The sequence below is a fragment of the Phalaenopsis equestris genome, unplaced genomic scaffold (assembly GCF_001263595.1).
Source record: "Phalaenopsis equestris unplaced genomic scaffold, ASM126359v1 Scaffold000563, whole genome shotgun sequence".
Taxonomy (NCBI): Eukaryota; Viridiplantae; Streptophyta; class Magnoliopsida; order Asparagales; family Orchidaceae; genus Phalaenopsis; species Phalaenopsis equestris.
Genome location: NW_018165003.1, coordinates 135,296 through 153,365, shown reverse-complemented (window position 1 = coordinate 153,365; position 18,070 = coordinate 135,296). Strand labels below are relative to the sequence as shown.

Genomic DNA, 18,070 nt, shown 5'->3' with positions numbered 1-18,070 from the left:
TTTTACTTGCCTTAAGAATAACTCATAAATCATTTAAAAAATCACAATAAGATTGGAAAAGTAGGAGATATGAGTAGGGGTATCAAACATTGGTTAGGTTCAGGTCCGACTCAAACTCGACTTGAATATTAAAAGGGTAAAAAAAATCTGGCATAAACCTGATCCACCTTCAACCCAACTAACTTGAAGCCAACCCACATAACCCAATTAATATATACATAAAAGTCAATTTGTCAAATTTGAGTTAACTTCAAGGAAAGTTTGGTCAAATTTGGGTTAATTTTGGGTCAAATTCGGATTGAAGAGTCTGGTGTGAATCATTTTTTTATTTGGTGGGTCAGTTTTGAGTCAGTTTTGGGTAAGTTGGTCAATATGAATCCAACCTGAAAAATTAAATGTGTTGGGATTTTTTACCATAATCTGACCCAAAAATTAATTAGGTCAATCCATACCTAGATTTTTTAAGTCAATTTCGAGTCGAGTTCATGTTAGTTCAATCTTAACACCCCTAAGTATGAGTGAAAGCATTATAATTGAAATGGACTTATAAACTTTTCAATTAAAATTATGATGATTTCATAGTACAATCAATTTGTTTAACTGGCCATCTTAATGGTTATAAATGGTTGATTTGATTAAAGGTTGATCATAGTACAATATTATTGATTTTGTCAAAAAGGTATTTTAATGTGGCTAAAAATGATCATTAACTATTGACCAATCATATAGTATGATTTGGATTGTTTAATAATAATTCTTTCATGTATTTAAACAAAAAATTATTCCCTCTTACAGTTAAAAAAAATATATTATAAATTTTAAAGATTTATCTTCTCCTATAATTAACTAATGATTATTTGGATAGAATTGAGCATTGTATTAACAGAAGACCCATACATTGAAGAAATAGTTGTTAAGATAGTTTCCTTCATGTTCATTTGGAGGAAAACATTTATGTGATATAGTTAGAAGGCATTATTGAACAAAAAAACAAAGCCATCCATATGTTAAATAAATATCTTTATGCTCTAAAATAAACAACACATCAATGGCACTAAAGTTTGATGTGTACATGTAGAAGTTTGAACTTCATTGATGCAATGTTTAACACAATTACTATTTCAAAGAAATGGAAAAAGAATATACCATCCTCATATGGTTAACATATGCATCGTAGGGGTTGATGGTTAAGAGATAAATGATTTGAAGAGATAATTGTCAAATAAGTTTGACATAAATGTTTTAGGAGAAAGAAAAAAACCTTCAAGATGAAATAGGTTGTAATAAGGCCTCAAAAACAACAAGATTAAAAAAAATATATTATTGCATTGATTTAACATAACAAATACATAGACTATAAATATGTTGTTCACTAGCAACTTCAAATTATCTGAAAAATGTAGGCCAAAAATCAAAGAAAAAATAAAACAAATGGGTAAAGTCCCACATACATATCACTCAATTCTCATGAATTTACGTATCTCATACCAAAGCTTTCATTTTTAAATGCATTGCACTGAATTTTTCCTATCACATCAAAAATAGCACTAATTACACTTTTTAAATGTCGAATCATTTGTTCACACATAGGAAAAATATTTTGTGTGTGAATATGGAAGTTTAGGTTGAGATATGTAAATCCGTAAAAATTGAGAGCTACGTATGTAAGCTTCCCTAAAATTTTTTATATATGCAAAAAATGTAAGATCAAATATTATGCAAATAATAGTAGTATGTAGTTATCAAAGTCAATAACAAAATAATGGAAATTTAAAAAGTAGTTATTTTTTTTTGTTTAAAAGAAGTGATCATTATTCTCTTATGTTTAAAAAAATAACTTTAAACTATAGGGTTACATTAATGGACATCTGGAATAAGATTTATATACAAGAAGAAATGTTATACATTACATCAACATTTTTAATGATATCACTATTTGTTGAGCCATTTTAGAAGGTAATGATGCAATCAAATATAGAAGTTGGCATGACATAGTCACTAAATTGCAAAAAAATAGATTAGCTTAAGGTTTTCTAGAAGAATTAATGTGAACCCAAAAAGCATCTCTCTTTTATGGCAGTTAAAGTGTAATTTAGTCAACAAAGAATAGTCATTTACTCCTAGACAAAGCAAATATAAATTGGGTATCACCATATACACAAATTTCTTAAAGTTAATGTCCTAAAATTTGCCAAAATTAAATGAGTTGAAAACTTCACTCTACGCTCATAAAAGTAATGCGAAAAAAATTAAGGTATTCAAAATTTTAGTTAATCTCCATAATAATAACATGGATGTGTTGTGCAGAAAAATATTCCAAAAAAAGATTACTAGGCTAATATACTATAAATTTGAACACTAAATGGGAGATTTTTAAGTATGAATTCAAATTTTCCAAGTATTGATAATACTGATTCTCTACAGCTATGAATTTCCTAAATGATATCTACCACAAAATTCTATATAGAGATTACCATAGAATCATAATAGAGGATAATATAAAATCACAAATGGAGATAATCACAAAATTATAAATAGAAGCTATCATAAATTTTAAATAGATGCTAACACAAAAGTTCAACAATGTAAGCTATAAAATTCCTCAATACTAATTTCTCATTAATTTTAGAAGATGATTTCTTCACTACATAAACCCGTATAATTCATGTGCATAAGTCATTCTAAAATCATAGGAAAATCAAAAGGTGGAAAGAAGATGAAGAGAGAAGCAAAGAAATGAAGAAATTTTCATAGTAAAGAGGACGAGATAATGAGAAGCAACATCAACAATTTTTTTTCACATTCGGTACTCATTTTTATAACAAATGGTTGTATTCCATTCCAGCCAAACAAGAAAAAAATAATATAAGTCTTCATTCATATGAAGTGTAATCTCTCTATGTATTTTTTTTTAAGTTCAATGAAATATTTAATCTTTGTGTGGCTGTGAATATAAATAAATCTCACCAAACCAAGTAAATTTGTACATGTGTTTGAGATCTATGATGTTTATTATCTCATCATTATTTATTTATTTATTTTCACTTGAAGTTTTGTCACTATAATAACAATTTTCACAAAAGACAACAACTTCTTAAATTTATCAAAGTGAAGGGAGAGGGTTCTTGATAGTATGGTGTTGGTTGTTAAAAAAATAATAATAATTTGTGCCTTTTGCCTCTTGAATTCTAAGAAGAGGGATAGTGAGATTAGAGTTGAATCTTGCTTGTCCATACTAGGTCTTAATTGTTGAGAGAGATTTGCATATGGAACTTGATTAACTTGTACACACATATATGATAGGTTCTCTAATAAGTAATTGTTACTTGCCAAGTTTTGACTTATCATCTTATTTTAATAATAATAATAATGACATGTGTGGTACCTATATTGATGCAATGTTATTTCGACAGGGGCTGACTTGAGCTCTGCTAGTGTTTTATGATGATGCTCGTCTCCTGCTCTTTCCCGTTTTATAATTTAACTATAGCGATCTTGGTCAAGTTTTTTCCCTCCCTCTGGTGAGGCCTCTAGTATGGGCCTCATGGACACCTCTTTCCTTCACTTTTCTCTTCCACCTCTATTCTTCGCCAACCTTCAATCCTAAACTGAAAGGGGACTTTGTGATTTTAACTTCTTTCTAGCTCCAACTTCAAACTTTCTTATGTACCATGTTATGATGAGAAAGTAGGTTATCTTATGAGGATATTGATGAAGGTTCAAAAAAGTAGAGCCCTGCTTAGGTTGGTTCTACTCTCGGCCGGCGTCCCTTTTTTGGATATTCTTGAAGCCATTAAACATCAATGAAATCTATGATGTACTATCAACCCGCTCTCTCTTACTGATGGTTTTTTTATTCAACTTTACTTGCATGTATGGTATAGAAATTGTTCTCTCACGTGCATATAAATTATTAGTGGATTCATCTTTAAAAAATAAATCAAGATTTTAAACTTGTTAATGCGAATTTGATTCAAATCTTATCTAGATTAAATTGCCTAAGAATGAATAGGGGATTTCAAAAATAGCGATAAATCGGTGTGCCACTAGATGTTGACCCTCTTATTATCAGAGGCAATAACCTCACCTTTGTATGTTAGCATTCAAATATCTACTACAACCTCACTTACGAATATTATACCTATCACGATCAAAAGCAAAGATTTAAACCAAAGGTGAAATATGAATGGAAACCAACTCATTGCTCTTTATGCATTCCTCTTGCACATGATGTCTCTTCCTACCTCAAATCGCCTTCTTTTAAATCACCTCCCACCTTTCCTACCCATTGCGGTAGAAGTCGCAGGCGCACCAAGTTAAGTTTTCTTCCCTCACTAAAAACTTATATAAAGCCATTGCAGCCTCAAACCATCCATCTTCAACTCTTGTTCTCAATCTCCCTAACACCATCATAACTAACTCCTCAAAATTCCTCTTTTCTGTACCTCGCTCCGTTTCAAAATACCTTCCACTAGTTTGTTCATAGACAATCCTCTGATGTTCCTTCTCTTGAACAACGATACATTGAACTCTCCCAATCAAACTTCCCTTTTATTAACCTCGGTACTAAGCCTTCTTCTACTCATTCTCTTTTCCCCACCTCTTATCTACCCTCTAATTCCAAGCCCAAAAATGATTGACCTAAAAGAAGTATTTCCTTACCTCTATAATAACTATGTTTTTTTTCCAAACATTGGTGCTTGGAATGTATGTGGTATAAATGGTGAGTTGTGTATCACTAACTGCAAGAATTTAGTCAAAGAACATAATCTAAATGTTCTTAGTTTGATTAAAACAAACCTTTCTTACTCCTTTGTCTCAGACACTTTTTATTATAACCAACTCAAAGTGCTTGAAGACAGCAATAATAATTTTTCTTGTGCCCTAAATAGTAGTATATAGGTTAAAAGAAATATTGCTACTACATCCTTTAATGTTCTTCAAAACCATGTGCAATTTATACATGGTGCTTCGACCTTTTCATCTGTTATTAAGTTCTATATTACTCATGTATCCTGATAATTATGTTACCAGGACGAAAGAGCTTTGGGCTTCCCTTACCTCTCTTGCAGATTCTATCAATAACCCATGGATTCCAATGGGTGACTTTTTTTTTATAGAAAAAGCCCGAAGGCAAATATATTAATACGGAAAAGATACAGAAATGTTGTATGAGGGCCTAAAAGAAAACTCAACTCATACAATACAACACACACAAAACCCAGATAAAGCAAAGATACATAAAAGTTAAAAAAACCAAAAAACCACAAAAAGGCACAAAAGTGCTAGGGACGTCCCACTTTAGTCCTCTTGCCTCTAGTTTTCGAAAGTGAGCCGGCTAACAAATTGGTAAAGTGAGTATTATTGCCCATAGTTACCAAAGTATCATCCATCAGATTCTTGAGCTCAAGTAGATTTTCATTTTTCTTCTTCCTCCTGGATGTGTAGACCAGTCATTCCTCATCCGATGATGACTCATCTGATCAGTAGATTTCAAAGGTGGTCGGACAGGTGTAGGTCGTTGCACGCCTTGATCCCCATTAGTCTGAATAATATTAACATCTTTCTGAACCTGATGAGGCGGTAGTGAAGCAGTAGAAATATTTTCACCTTTATTATCAGTGATAGGTTCTAGAGCAGGTGGGGTCTAAAAAAACTCTCTCTCTCCCACGATAGGAGGTTCTAAAGACGAGGGAGCTACAATTGGGGACTGAATATCTATCATATTGTCTGCGGGGATAGTGATGTCGTCCGGGGTATCCTTTTGATGATCAATAGTGTCAAAAACTGGGAGCTGGTCAGGAGATGGAATCTCAACCTCTAGCAGAGCATTTTATTTTTTTGGTCTGCATTGGGAGTGTAGATGGTGACATTGAGAACTGGAGTGTCCGAACATACTACAGTTCAAATAATACGACGAAAAAGGTTCAATCTCTACCTTCTGTCAATATCCATGGTGTTTTGTGCCCAACCAGATTTCCTCAAAAGCGGGTGAAGTAATATCTCTTTCAACAAGTACTCTGGCTTCAGAATGACGGGACAGATTAAAAGTAGGAATGTCCATCTTGAGTGACTTCTCATAAGCTGAGGCAATAGAGTACAATATTCTTTGAGAAAAATAATGAAATTTCAGACCAGGGAGACGAATCCAAACCGGAATGATTGACAGTTCCGTTTGTGGGTCAAAATCCACAGATCATTTTAGAATCTTCATTACTCTGTTATCAATCCATATTATCCTTCTAGCAAATAAGCGCATGTAATATTCTACATTACTAATTTGAATAAGAACGTGTCTCCCATTTAATAGTCTAATTTTTTATTCTCCACCAATGTGCATAAGTTCAAATTCTTTGCGAATGAGCTCCATTTTGGGATGACCATATAGAAATTTCCCAGCTAAATTCAGACGACAGAATGAAGCAAGTTGAATACCTTCAGTTTCTGTAAAAAAGTTGGCAGGCTTCCCATTCTTCCTAACAGCATTCTTGATGTCCTCCTCCCACTCAAATGAACAAGAGAAAGATGACGATTTTGGTGTGTCTGCAGCGTGGACACCGGCAAGGGCAGCTGCATACGATTTGTCTGAAACAATCCTCAAAGATAGGTGCAACATTCAGAGAAGAAAGCAGACGAGGAAAAAAATCGCGTCGAAATAGTCGAAGCTAAAAAAGGGGAGGACGCTGTGAGACGGGACGAGCGCAGAGAACGCAGAAATCGCTAGCATAACCCGCAAAACTGAGCCGCAAAACACGCGAGCGGTACCCGCTAGACGGGCCGTAGAGCCTGGAAATCCCGAGTTAGGAAAGCTCACGAGACAGGAAGACGGGAGACGAGCCTCGTCTCAGAGCCGGAGAAGAAGCGGAGGAGACGAACGAATCAAGCACAAAGACGCCAAGAGGAAACAGCGAAACCGTAACTTTTTCTAGTCGAAACCCTAGTTGGCTATCCATGGTGTTGTGTGCCCAACCAGATTTTCTCAAAAGCGAGTGAAGTAATATCTCTTTCAACAAGTACTCTGGCTTCAGAATGACGGGACAGATTAAAAGTAGGAATGTCCATCTTGAGTGACTTCTCATAAGCTGAGGCAATAGAGTACAATATTCTTTGAGAAAAATAATGAAATTTCAGACCAGGGAGACGAATCCAAACCGGAATGATTGACAGTTCCGTTTGTGGGTCAAAATCCACAGATCATTTTAGAATCTTCATTACTCTGTTATCAATCCATATTATCCTTCTAGCAAATAAGCGCATGTAATATTCTACATTACTAATTTGAATAAGAACGTGTCTCCCATTTAATAGTCTATTTTTTTATTCTCCACTAATGTGCATAAGTTCAAATTCTTTGTGAATGAGCTCCATTTTGGGATGACCATATAAAAATTTCTCAACTAAATTCAGACGACAGAATGAAGCAAGTTGAATACTTTCAGTTTCTGTAAAAAAGTTGGCAGGCTTCCCATTCTTCCTAACAGCATTCTTGATGTCCTCCTCCCACTCAAATGAACAAGAGAAAGATGACGATTTTGGTGTGTCTGCAGCGTGGACACCGGCAAGGGCAGCTGCATACGATTTGTCTGAAACAATCCTCAAAGATAGGTGCAACATTCAGAGAAGAAAGCAGACGAGGAAAAAAATCGCGTCGAAATAGTCGAAGCTAAAAAAGGGGAGGACGCTGTGAGACGGGACGAGCGCAGAGAACGCAGAAATCGCTAGCATTACCCGCAAAACTGAGCCGCAAAACACGCGAGCGGTACCCGCTAGACGGGCCCAGAGCCTGGAAATCCCGAGTTAGGAAAGCTCACGAGACAGGAAGACGGGAGACGAGCCTCGTCTCAGAGCCGGAGAAGAAGCGGAGGAGACAAATGAATCAAGCACAAAGACGCCGAGAGGAAACAGCGAAACCGTAACTTTTGCTAGTCGAAACCCTAGCTGGTCGAGCGATGAAGACGACTCCATGGGGTGACTTTAACTGCATATGGATCCCTAAAGAAAATTTAAGAGGATCTCTCCCCTTACCTTGAAAACTGATTGATTTTAATACTTTTATGTTTGATATTTGGATCACTATATCTTATCAATATTGGGCTTTTTGCAGTAAGTTTAATTTGAAAATTAGTAATCATATAAAGTATTTACTTGATAAAGTTCTATATAACATCCATTGTTTGAATTTTTATTCACTTTCTAATCATTGCAACATCAAATAGTTGACATTTAATCTTATAAATTCTTCCCAAGACTTTATAGGAGCAAAATTTTAGCCTATATAAAAGAAGCATAAAACTAAGTTAAGTGTTGCTGAGATGATAATTTTGAGGTGGATGAGTGATTACCTTACACTTAGAGAAAAAATGTAAAATGAATATATCCATGAAAGAGTTGATGTAGCTCCAGTGGCAAACATGATTAGAAAGAGTCGCCTTAGATGGTTTGGTCACATTAAACGCCGACCATTTTCTGATCCAATGTTTTAGATTTGGCTTATATTAAGAAAGGTAGAGGTGTCCCTAAAAAGACTTAGGAATGTTGTATAAAAATTGATCTTAATTTATTAGAAATAAATGAAAATATGGTGCTCAATAGAACACAATGGAGAAAAAGGTTGTCTTCGTCGTAGTTGTTTTGTTGCTTCCATTTTCTAGTTTTGCCTTGTTTAACCTCTAATCATTCAGCTATACTTCCTCAATTGGGCAATAATTATAGATTTCTTATTACGAATTATTGGAGCTCATTTTCTGATTTTCTCTGTGTCATTTCTAATGGATGGACCAACTAAGTTAATGATGATCCTTTGTTTACACTATGTAATAAGATAAAAAAGTTAAAGTTTCTCTCAAGGATGCAAATTGAAGCTCTTACAATTATATTGCTAATATGATTACTCAAACTAAAGCTACTAAACAAGAAGTTTATCATAAGACTGAGAACCAGCTTCTACACAAAGATTGCTATGTAAAGCCTTTACTTCCTCAAAACAAGCTTATCCAGGCTTACATTTGTGAATATAAGTGGATTGCCTAAAGAACGAAATGTGTTTGGCTTTCCAAAGGTTAAGATGATATTAAATTTCAAAAGAATTAAAATCAGGGATAATAGAAATTATATGAGAGCTTTTATCCAACAATTTCTATATTCAATCTCAAGAGAATTTTGCCAATAAAGCTATCACTCATTCCTCTTTCTTAACTATAATGAGACTAACGCCCGGAACACCCATGCATATATTCATATTAGCCAGTCTCATACTAGTCAAGAGCATGATCTCCTTTATGTGATGTAGATATTAAAAATACTTTTTTTTTACCATAGGCTTCAATAAAGCCTCAACTTCAAAAAGTTTTACCTCCAATTCCTTTAAACATTCATAGAGAATTATTGATGTCTCTTGTATTCAAGCAGTAAAGTATTTATTTGCTAATGGCACTCTTCCATAAAGAGTTAAGCACTCTGCCATTACTTTTAAACCTAACGGTTCACACATGAAATCCCTTAATAACTGTAGACCTATTTCCTTTAATATTACAACATCTTGTAGACAGGCTCAAACTTCTCCCTATATTAGTCCATCCTGTTAGATGTGGATCATATACCATAAAGGGACAGATTCTAGAGCGGAGAGGAGCAGGCGGAAGATTCTGTCCAAATCAAGGGAGTTTTTTTATGTGGGTTGAGGGTGAGGTGCAGAGGTAAATTGGTAATTACATATTGTACTCCAGGGTTTTCTAGGGTTATAAATAGGCATGTATGTAACCCTATGTGCGATCTCAAATTCTGTAATCTCTTTTTTAAATATTGAAAGGAATTCGTCGCTCTGCTCCCGATGACGTAAGCATCTTTGTCAAACCTCTTTAAATCTCTGTGTGTTCTTCTGAATTTACGTAGATTATCTGCTCCCGATGACGTAAGCATCTTTGTCGAACCTCTTTAAATCTTTGTGTGTTCTTCTGAATTTACGTAGATTACTATTTTTTTTCGCCCTAATTTTTCAAAAAGTGGTATGAGATACAAGTTAGGGAAGAAAAATTTAGACTGCACGCCGGAAGAAGAAGAGTTGGCGGCTAGGGCTTCCGCGTTTCGTTGCAAGAAGCCAAAATTTCATAAGGCTTCGGAGAGCTTGCATCGCGGCAGACAGAAGGAGCTATTCGCAAATCCTGTGGGAGGAAGAGTTCGCGGAACAGTTCGTGAATAGCGGCAGACGGGACGGGAGTTCGCGAATCGCGGCTACAGGGCTGTCGCAGAGCGAGATTCGCCGAGGAGCGGCGACGGCAAGCTTCGGACGCAGGAAAGCGGAGGAGAAATCGGAGGGTCTGTTCACGAACCAGAAGCATTGCAGCTGATCTGCGAAGTTGTTCGGCGACGATTCCTGCGCGACGGGTCTGCGGAGAAGAAAGCGGAGGAGAAATCGAAATCGGAAGGAGATTTCTTTCTAGGCCGAATTTTCCTCCCGGGGGCAGCATCCGAACTCCCAAATTTACGGAGGCAGAAAATATCGGGAGATATTTCTGTTGCGGTATTTCCGAATTTCCAGATATTTCTATCGAGGGAAATTCCTTGGGAAGCGGCTGCAGAGTCATAATTGGAAGGAAGTAATATTTGATTTCAACTTGAGAAATATTCCTCCAGAACTTCCTTTGCTAAAGGCAGCTGGGAAAAATAAATTTTGGAAGAAATTTTTGGAAGGAATATTACCTGCTTAAGCATAATTTTTTTTGCTGCCTTCGATTTGGCGGTGATAGTTTCTTCTCGCATTGTTTTTCCTTGATTGCGAAAATAAAATTCTTGTCGCTCGCAGAAAAAGAAGCAGAAAATAGTTGAAAAACTCGAAGGAATTTTTCAGGAAAAGTTCGTGGCGTAAGTAATTTCAAATGACATTTTCTTATGTGAAATTCGATGTGGTAAAGTTCAATGGAACTGATAACTTCGGATTGTGTCAAATAAGAGTAAAAGATTTATTGGCTCAACAGAGAATTTTGAAAGCTTTGCGGGCAGCAAAACCAGATGTCATGGAGGATGAAGAATGGGAAAATTGCAACAACGAGCGGCAACAGGTATACGCCTATGTCTGACAGATGAAGTTATGTATCACGTGATTATTTTAAAATCTCTAAGGGAGATGAAAAAATTGAAAACTCAGTTTATTGTTAAATCTCTGACGAATAAATTGTATCTGAAGCAAAAGTTGTATGTGCTAAAGATACAAGAAGGTTCTGATCTGGCTCAGCATGTTAATGATTTTAATCAAATAATCACAGACCTGTCACGGCTTGATGTGAATATTAAGGATGAAGATCGAGCGATGATTTTATTGTGTTTATTGTTTTTTTCCTATGAACATCTGGTGACTACTCTTATATATGAGAAAGAAAATATCAAAGTTGATGAGATCACTGCAGTATTGTTGGCTCACAACCAGCGGAAGTAGAATGCAGGAGAAAACTCTCATGGTGACAGTTTATATGTTAAGAGTAAGCAGGATCGTGGAAGGAAAAAAGAGAATGAGAGTTCTAGAAGGCAAAATTTCATATCCAAGTCTAAAAGCAAAAAGACAATTTTTTGCTACAATCAGAGATTGTCCAAAGCTCAATAAGCAAACTGGGGAGAAAGGTGATGGATCATCGAAGTTTGTAAATGTGATGCAGAGTGACAATTCAGATTGCAGTGATTGCGATATGCTTTCAGTTTCATCAACTCAGTTCACGGATGCATGGATTTTTGATTCATGATGCTCTTATCACATAACACCTAACAGAGAGTAGTTTACTTCATACAGGTCAACTAATTCTAGCTCAGTTTATCTAGGTGATGATAGATGTTGCAATATTGTTGGTATTGGTGTAGGCAGAATTAAAATGTATGATGGCACTGTTAGAACATTATGTGATGTCAGACATATTCCAGATCTGAAGAAGAATTTGATTTCCTTGGGCATTTTACATAGAAATGGTTTCATTCCTAAGGCAGATAAGGATAGGGAAACCACCAGAATTGTTAAGGGTGCACTGACTATGATGAAACAAAAGTTAACTGCAGGCAATATTTATAAACTGTTGGGGAGTACAGTTGTAGGTAGAATTCATTCTGTGGAGTCAGATGATGATAGTACAAAGCTATGACATATGCGTCTTGGTCATCTCAGTGAACGTGGTGAACGTGGGATGGTTGAACGTGGGATGGTGGAATTGCATAGAAGAAACCTATTGCATGGTGTTAAAAGCTGCAAGTTCGATCTTTGTATATTTTATGTTCTTGAAAAATAGACTAGAGTCAGTTTTATGACTGGAAAACATAAAATTAAATGGATTCTTGATTATGTGCATTTTGATGTATGGGGTCCTACAAGAGAATCGTCATTGGGAGGATCTCAGTGTTTTGTTATCTTTATTGATGATTTCTCCAATAAAGTTTGGGTGTATTTCTTGAAGAATAAATCTGAAGCATTCTCTAAATTCAAGCTGTGGAAAGATGAGGTGGAGAACCAAACTGGCAAAAAGGTCAAGTATTTGAGGTCTGATAATGGCACATAACACACAGATTTGCAGTTTCATTCATAAGCATTTTTCAGTGCGCAAGACACCACAGCATAATGGTGTGGCAGAAAGGATGAACAGATACTTAACTGAAATGGCAAGATGCTTGAGACTGAATGCAGAGCTTCTTACTAGTTTTTGGGCAGAGGATCTGAATATGACATGTTATCTCATCAATAGATCACCTCGGGCATCTTTGGGTGGCAAGGTCACAAAAGAGGTATGGACAGGTAATCCAGTTAATTTCGATCATTTATGGATTTTTGGTTGTCCTGCTAATTTGTATGTACATGGAGATGAAAGATTAAAACTTGATGCAAAATCCAAGAATTGCATCTTTCTGGGTTATAAGAAATGTGTGAAAGGATACAAGTTTTGGGATCCGATTGCAAAGAAGATGGTGATCAGTAGAGATGCAGTTTTTGATGAACAGTTCATGTTACAGCAGAATCAAGACAAGGTGCAAGGGAACAGTTCCAGTTCAGATACAGTGCATATGAATTTAGAAAAATATCCAGAAATAACTGAGAGAGTTGAAGGTTCAAATCCAACACCTGGTGATTCCATTCTAGATGATCTGCAAAATTATAATCTAGTCAGAGACAGACAGAGACGCACCAATATAAGGCCTCCTAGCATATTGGGTTATGAAGACTTTGTCTCTTGTGCACTTCTCATCAGCAGCGATGATCCATCCACTTTTTTAAGGAGCTATCACTAGCCAGGAGAAAGAGAAATAGATGGGTGCAATGGTTGAGGAGATGGAGTCTTTGCAGAAAAATCGCACATGGAAGCTAGTTCAGCTTCCTGAGGGAAAGAAGGCTATTTGTTGCAAGTAGGTGTACAAAAGAAAACCAACAGTATCAGTAAAATAAGGGGAAACGTTCAAGACTCGACTGGTAGCAAAGGAATTTTCACAGCATAAGGGGATAGATTATGATGAAATATTTTCTCCTGTAGTCAGACATACTTCAATCAGAGTAGTGTTTGCATTAGTAGTCATTTGGGATTTGCATTGGGAGCAGATGGATGTTAAAATTGTTTTCTTGCATAGTGATCTGGAAGAGTATATTTACATGGAGTAGCCAGAAGGGTTCACTCAACCTGGATAGGAGCATCTGGTTTGCAGACTAAAGAAATCGTTGTATGGATTTGAACAGTCTTCAAGACAATGGTACAAGCGCTTCGACTCCTACATGATTCAGATTGGTTACAAGAGATGTGAGTATGATTGTGTTTATGTGAAGAGTCTTGATGATCGTTCTATTATCTTTCTATTACTGTATGTTTCTGTATGTTGATGATATACTGATTGCTGCAAAAAATATGAATGGTGTCTGTGGTTTGAAAGTTTTATTGAGCCAGAAATTTGATATGAAAGACTTGAGTCCTACGAAGAAGATTCTTAGAATGGAAATTCATCGAGACAGATGCTCAAGATGATTATGTTTATCACAATGAGACTATGTTGAGAAAGTGCTGAGCAAAGCCTGTGAGCACCTCATTGACAAATCATTTTAAGCTTTCTTCAGAACAGTGTCCTAAGATAGATACAGAATTCGAAGACATAGCAAAGGTTCCTTATGCTAGTGCAGTTGGTTGCTTGATGTATGCAATGGTATGTACTCGTCCTGATTTGGCTCATGTTATTAGTCAAGTCTGCAAATACATGGTCAAACCTAGAAGGCGATATTAGGAAGCAGTTAAGTGGATTTTCAGGTATCTGAAGGGTACTATAGGACATGAAATTATTTTTGGCTGTCAACAAAATGATCCTTCAGTTTAGGACATGAAATTATTTTTGGCAGTAAGCAGGATGATCCTTCAGTTGTAGGGTACGTTGATTCTGACTATGCTGGTGATTTGGATGGCAGAATGTCTACAATTGGGTATGTGTTTACTCTTGGTGGAGGGCCTATATGTTGGAAATCAACAATTTAGTCTATTGTGGTATTATCTACAACTGAAGCTGAGTACATGACAGTAGCTGAAGCTGCTAAAGAAGTCTTATGGCTTGTTCGGATAGTAAAAGAACTGGGCATTGAGCAAGGTGGAGTTCAGTTGCGTTGTGACAATCAGAGTGTTATTTATCTGACTAAAAACCAGGTGTACGATGCGAGAACCAAGCACATTGATGTCAGGTATCACAAGATCAAAGAATTGATTGCTTCTGGTGAGATATTGTTGCAGAAGGTTAATGCTGATGAAAATGCAGCTGATATGTTAACCAAGTCAGTTACTATCAACAAGTTCTTGCATTGCTTGGACTTGTTGAATGCTTACAGTTGCTAGAGAAGCATGTTGGCCCAACGCACTTCTGGTATGTAAAAAACTTCATCATGTATTTCTCATGAGGGGTTGAATATTCGCCAAGGTGGAGATTTGTTAGATATGACTCATATACCATAAAGGGACAGATTCTGGAACGGAGCAGAAGATTCCGTCCAAATTAAGGGAGTTTCCTTATGTGGGTTGGGGGTGAGGTACAGAGATAATTTGGTAATTATATATTGTACTCTAGGGTTTTCTAGAGTTATAAATAGGTCTGTATGTAACCCTAGGTGTGATCCTAAATTTTGTAATCTCTTTTCTGAATATTGAAAGGAATTCGCCGCTCTGCTCCCGAGGACGTAGGCATCTTTGTCGAACCTCGTTAAATCTCTGTGTGTTCTTCTGAATTTGTGTCGATTCCTATGTTTCTTCGCCCTAATTTCTCAACACATCCTACTCTAGCATCTTTTATTTCTGGTAAGGATATAGTTGACAGTATTTTTCTCTTCAATGCGCTCCCATATGGCTTAATTCCTCTATGCATGTTATTAAATTGTATTTCTACAGAACTTGCTTTTACCAAATTGCATTCAATTTTACGGCTAAGAAACCAAGAACTGTGTGTTGAATTTATAGGCTCCTCTAATACGGAAGTTCAAAAAGTTTATTACTGCAGTTTTATGCAACTATGAGTAAGTTATTTTTATGAATCGAAAGCATATCTTTGAAGCCACTTTGCTCAAAGCCCATCTTCTAATCAAGAAAATACATTAAACTCGCATTATTCTTTGCCAATTTTAATTCATTAACCTGTGTTCTCAGTTAAGTGAGTACAATTATTACCTTATATTACTTGAAAAAGTATTACATACGGACACCGTATGCAGAGATGCATACGGTGTCCAATTTCCACCGTCCATCACAGCATGTCGGTGGGTCCTATTTTGAATTTTTTTAAAAAAAATTACTGTGATAGACGGTGGAGCTCAGACATGTATGAAATAATTTTTCATATTACCCAGAGCAAGAAAAACTGTCCCATCAGATATCAAAGTCGCATTATTGTTCATGAGACAGACTAAGAACAGTTATTTTTTATTAATATTAATCGCTACTTCTTCATGATGAAATATAGAAACCTTACCTTAAGAAACAAAACATCTTTCTGCACTCCACAGCAAATCTCTGATATTTAAAGAATAATTGTTATGCTGTTAGCCTTGTTGCGTTCTCCGCACCCAATCTAAAACATGGCGAAAATCTGATTCGTTCCTAAAAATCATATACTGACTTCGATAAGACTTCAATTCATAGTTCTCCTTCCGCACATTCGCATCCTTGGTCATTAGAAGATGCTTGGGCACCTCCAGCTTCTCGTTCTGCTCATTGTAAGAACTGCAAATGAAGTCAACCACACTCTCCAATGGACTTGATGCGTCAATCCAGTGATAAATTAACTCATTCCTGAACCAAGTCATCTGCCTCTTTGCGAAATTCCGAGATGCTTTCTGGAACTCATACAAGAATGCATTGAAGCTATCGGCCGTGCTTCTCCCTCTGCAATTTCTGCATTCTAACAAGTACTCCATTGCCTGTCTGTACCCAATTGCTCGCGTCGCAGAGTTCAAATTCGGCCGAAGCCCGATATCGAGAAGCCATGAGGCTTCGGAAAGAAGCCCTTCAGTATCCCGGAGCATTTCCTCGCACCGCAGATCAATAGCCCGGTAAAGATCAACTCTTGGGCTTGCAAGGAAGAGGCATATGAAGTTGTAGTCTAGATCTTTTCCAGCAGGGTGCGAGCTCCTCGGTTCCAACGCAGTTTGTTCTTTAAAGGAGTCGTATGGCACAGCAAAAGCGGAGGGAGGAAACCCCGAGGATCTGATGATCTCGAGGCTGCGACGCAAGCGATACCAGTTGTTCGGCGGCAAAGTTCGAGCCTTTGGATCGCCGGCCTTCACCACCAGCTCCACGGCTTCATCCCACATGCCTTTCTCCTGCAAGTGCTTCAGTTCCGAGCAAACTTGGGAAGTGACATCAAGCGACGACTTTGGGACTTCAGGTTTGCCATAAATGAACCACCGGAGATAAAGTCCGGTTCCTCCGGTAACAAGAGGCACCTTGCCCTTGCTGATAACCTCATTAGCGGCCTTCCGAGCGTCCTCAAAATATTGGCCGGCAGAGTACTCTTCAGATGGATTCAGTATATTGATGAGGTGATGGGGAACTGAGTTCTGCTCGGCGACAGTTGGCTTGGCGGAGCCGACGTTGAGGCCGCGGTAAATTTGAACGGAGTCGGCGCTGATGATCTCTCCGTCAAGCTTTTTAGCCAGATCCAAGGCCAGCTTTGTCTTGCCGGCTCCAGTGGGTCCGGAGATAACAATGACCTTCTTCTTCTCCTCGTTGGAACAATTCGTCGAACATGATGTGTGCGTGGTTGATATTTTATATAAGAAGAACAAGCAAGTTCGATTTCGCTGGATGCCAATGTCAGTGGCAAGTTTGGTGCTCCAGGAAGGAAGCGCTCCTGCATTTCTCGTCACTAAGCTCGGGAAGCTGATGCCTGCAGATATTTTCAGAGAATTGGAGCTCATGTTTGAACAAAGAGAAGTTCAAAGACGTATTTCATCAAACCACAAAGGCCTGCTGCCTCTACTTTTGAACTGTTTCAAATCCGAATTTACAGTACGAAGAAGGAGAGATTGCTGGATTGCAGACACGAGTGCCAGTAGAGAATAACGAAGGTTGCAGAAAACTCACTCATTCGTTGGAACAGGCCAGTTCGCTTTTCTCACGGATAACGTCCAGGGGCCAACTTGACTTGTGTCAAGCAAAATATAAACTGTGTTGGCTCAAATTCAAATAATTAAAAAGAGCAGTCTTTTAAGTATGCCCGGATGTGATTTAAGTTATTAGACATTAGTAAATCCGGTATATCTAAATTTATTAAACCTTGAATTGATTAAATCCGAGAAATTGTCTGGCAATGTTAAATCCTGTAAATCCAATAAATTTATTTGACAAGTTCTACCATTCTTTCGGTAACTGCCAGTTATCTTTCCTAAATTACTTTTCTCAAATCAAAAAAAAAAACAAGCTTAAATTACCTTTCTGGGTTCCACGGCTTAACAAAAGCAGGATTAGAAATTTCAATGTTTAGTAGTAAGCAAAGCAAAACTAACCGAATAAGTGGATAAACAACAACTCATAAGAATTTTTTATAACTGTCAATTCACACCCTGCAGATATCAAAACTAACTCAATAA

The 18,070-nt window shown here is 36.9% G+C and overlaps 1 protein-coding gene across 1 annotated transcript; it reads right to left on the bottom strand.

Annotated features, from left to right (window-relative positions):
- Window positions 1–15,883: 15,883 nt before the first annotated feature.
- LOC110029334 (tRNA dimethylallyltransferase 9) lies at window positions 15,884–17,668 on the bottom strand. The gene is made up of 2 exons (XM_020731577.1): window positions 17,565–17,668; window positions 15,884–17,367 (listed from the first exon to the last, which is right to left on the bottom strand). Exons 1-2 carry the CDS (start codon window positions 17,566–17,568, stop codon window positions 16,022–16,024), a joined length of 1,350 nt encoding a protein of 449 aa, XP_020587236.1. The 5' UTR covers window positions 17,569–17,668; the 3' UTR covers window positions 15,884–16,021.
- Window positions 17,669–18,070: the final 402 nt, after the last annotated feature.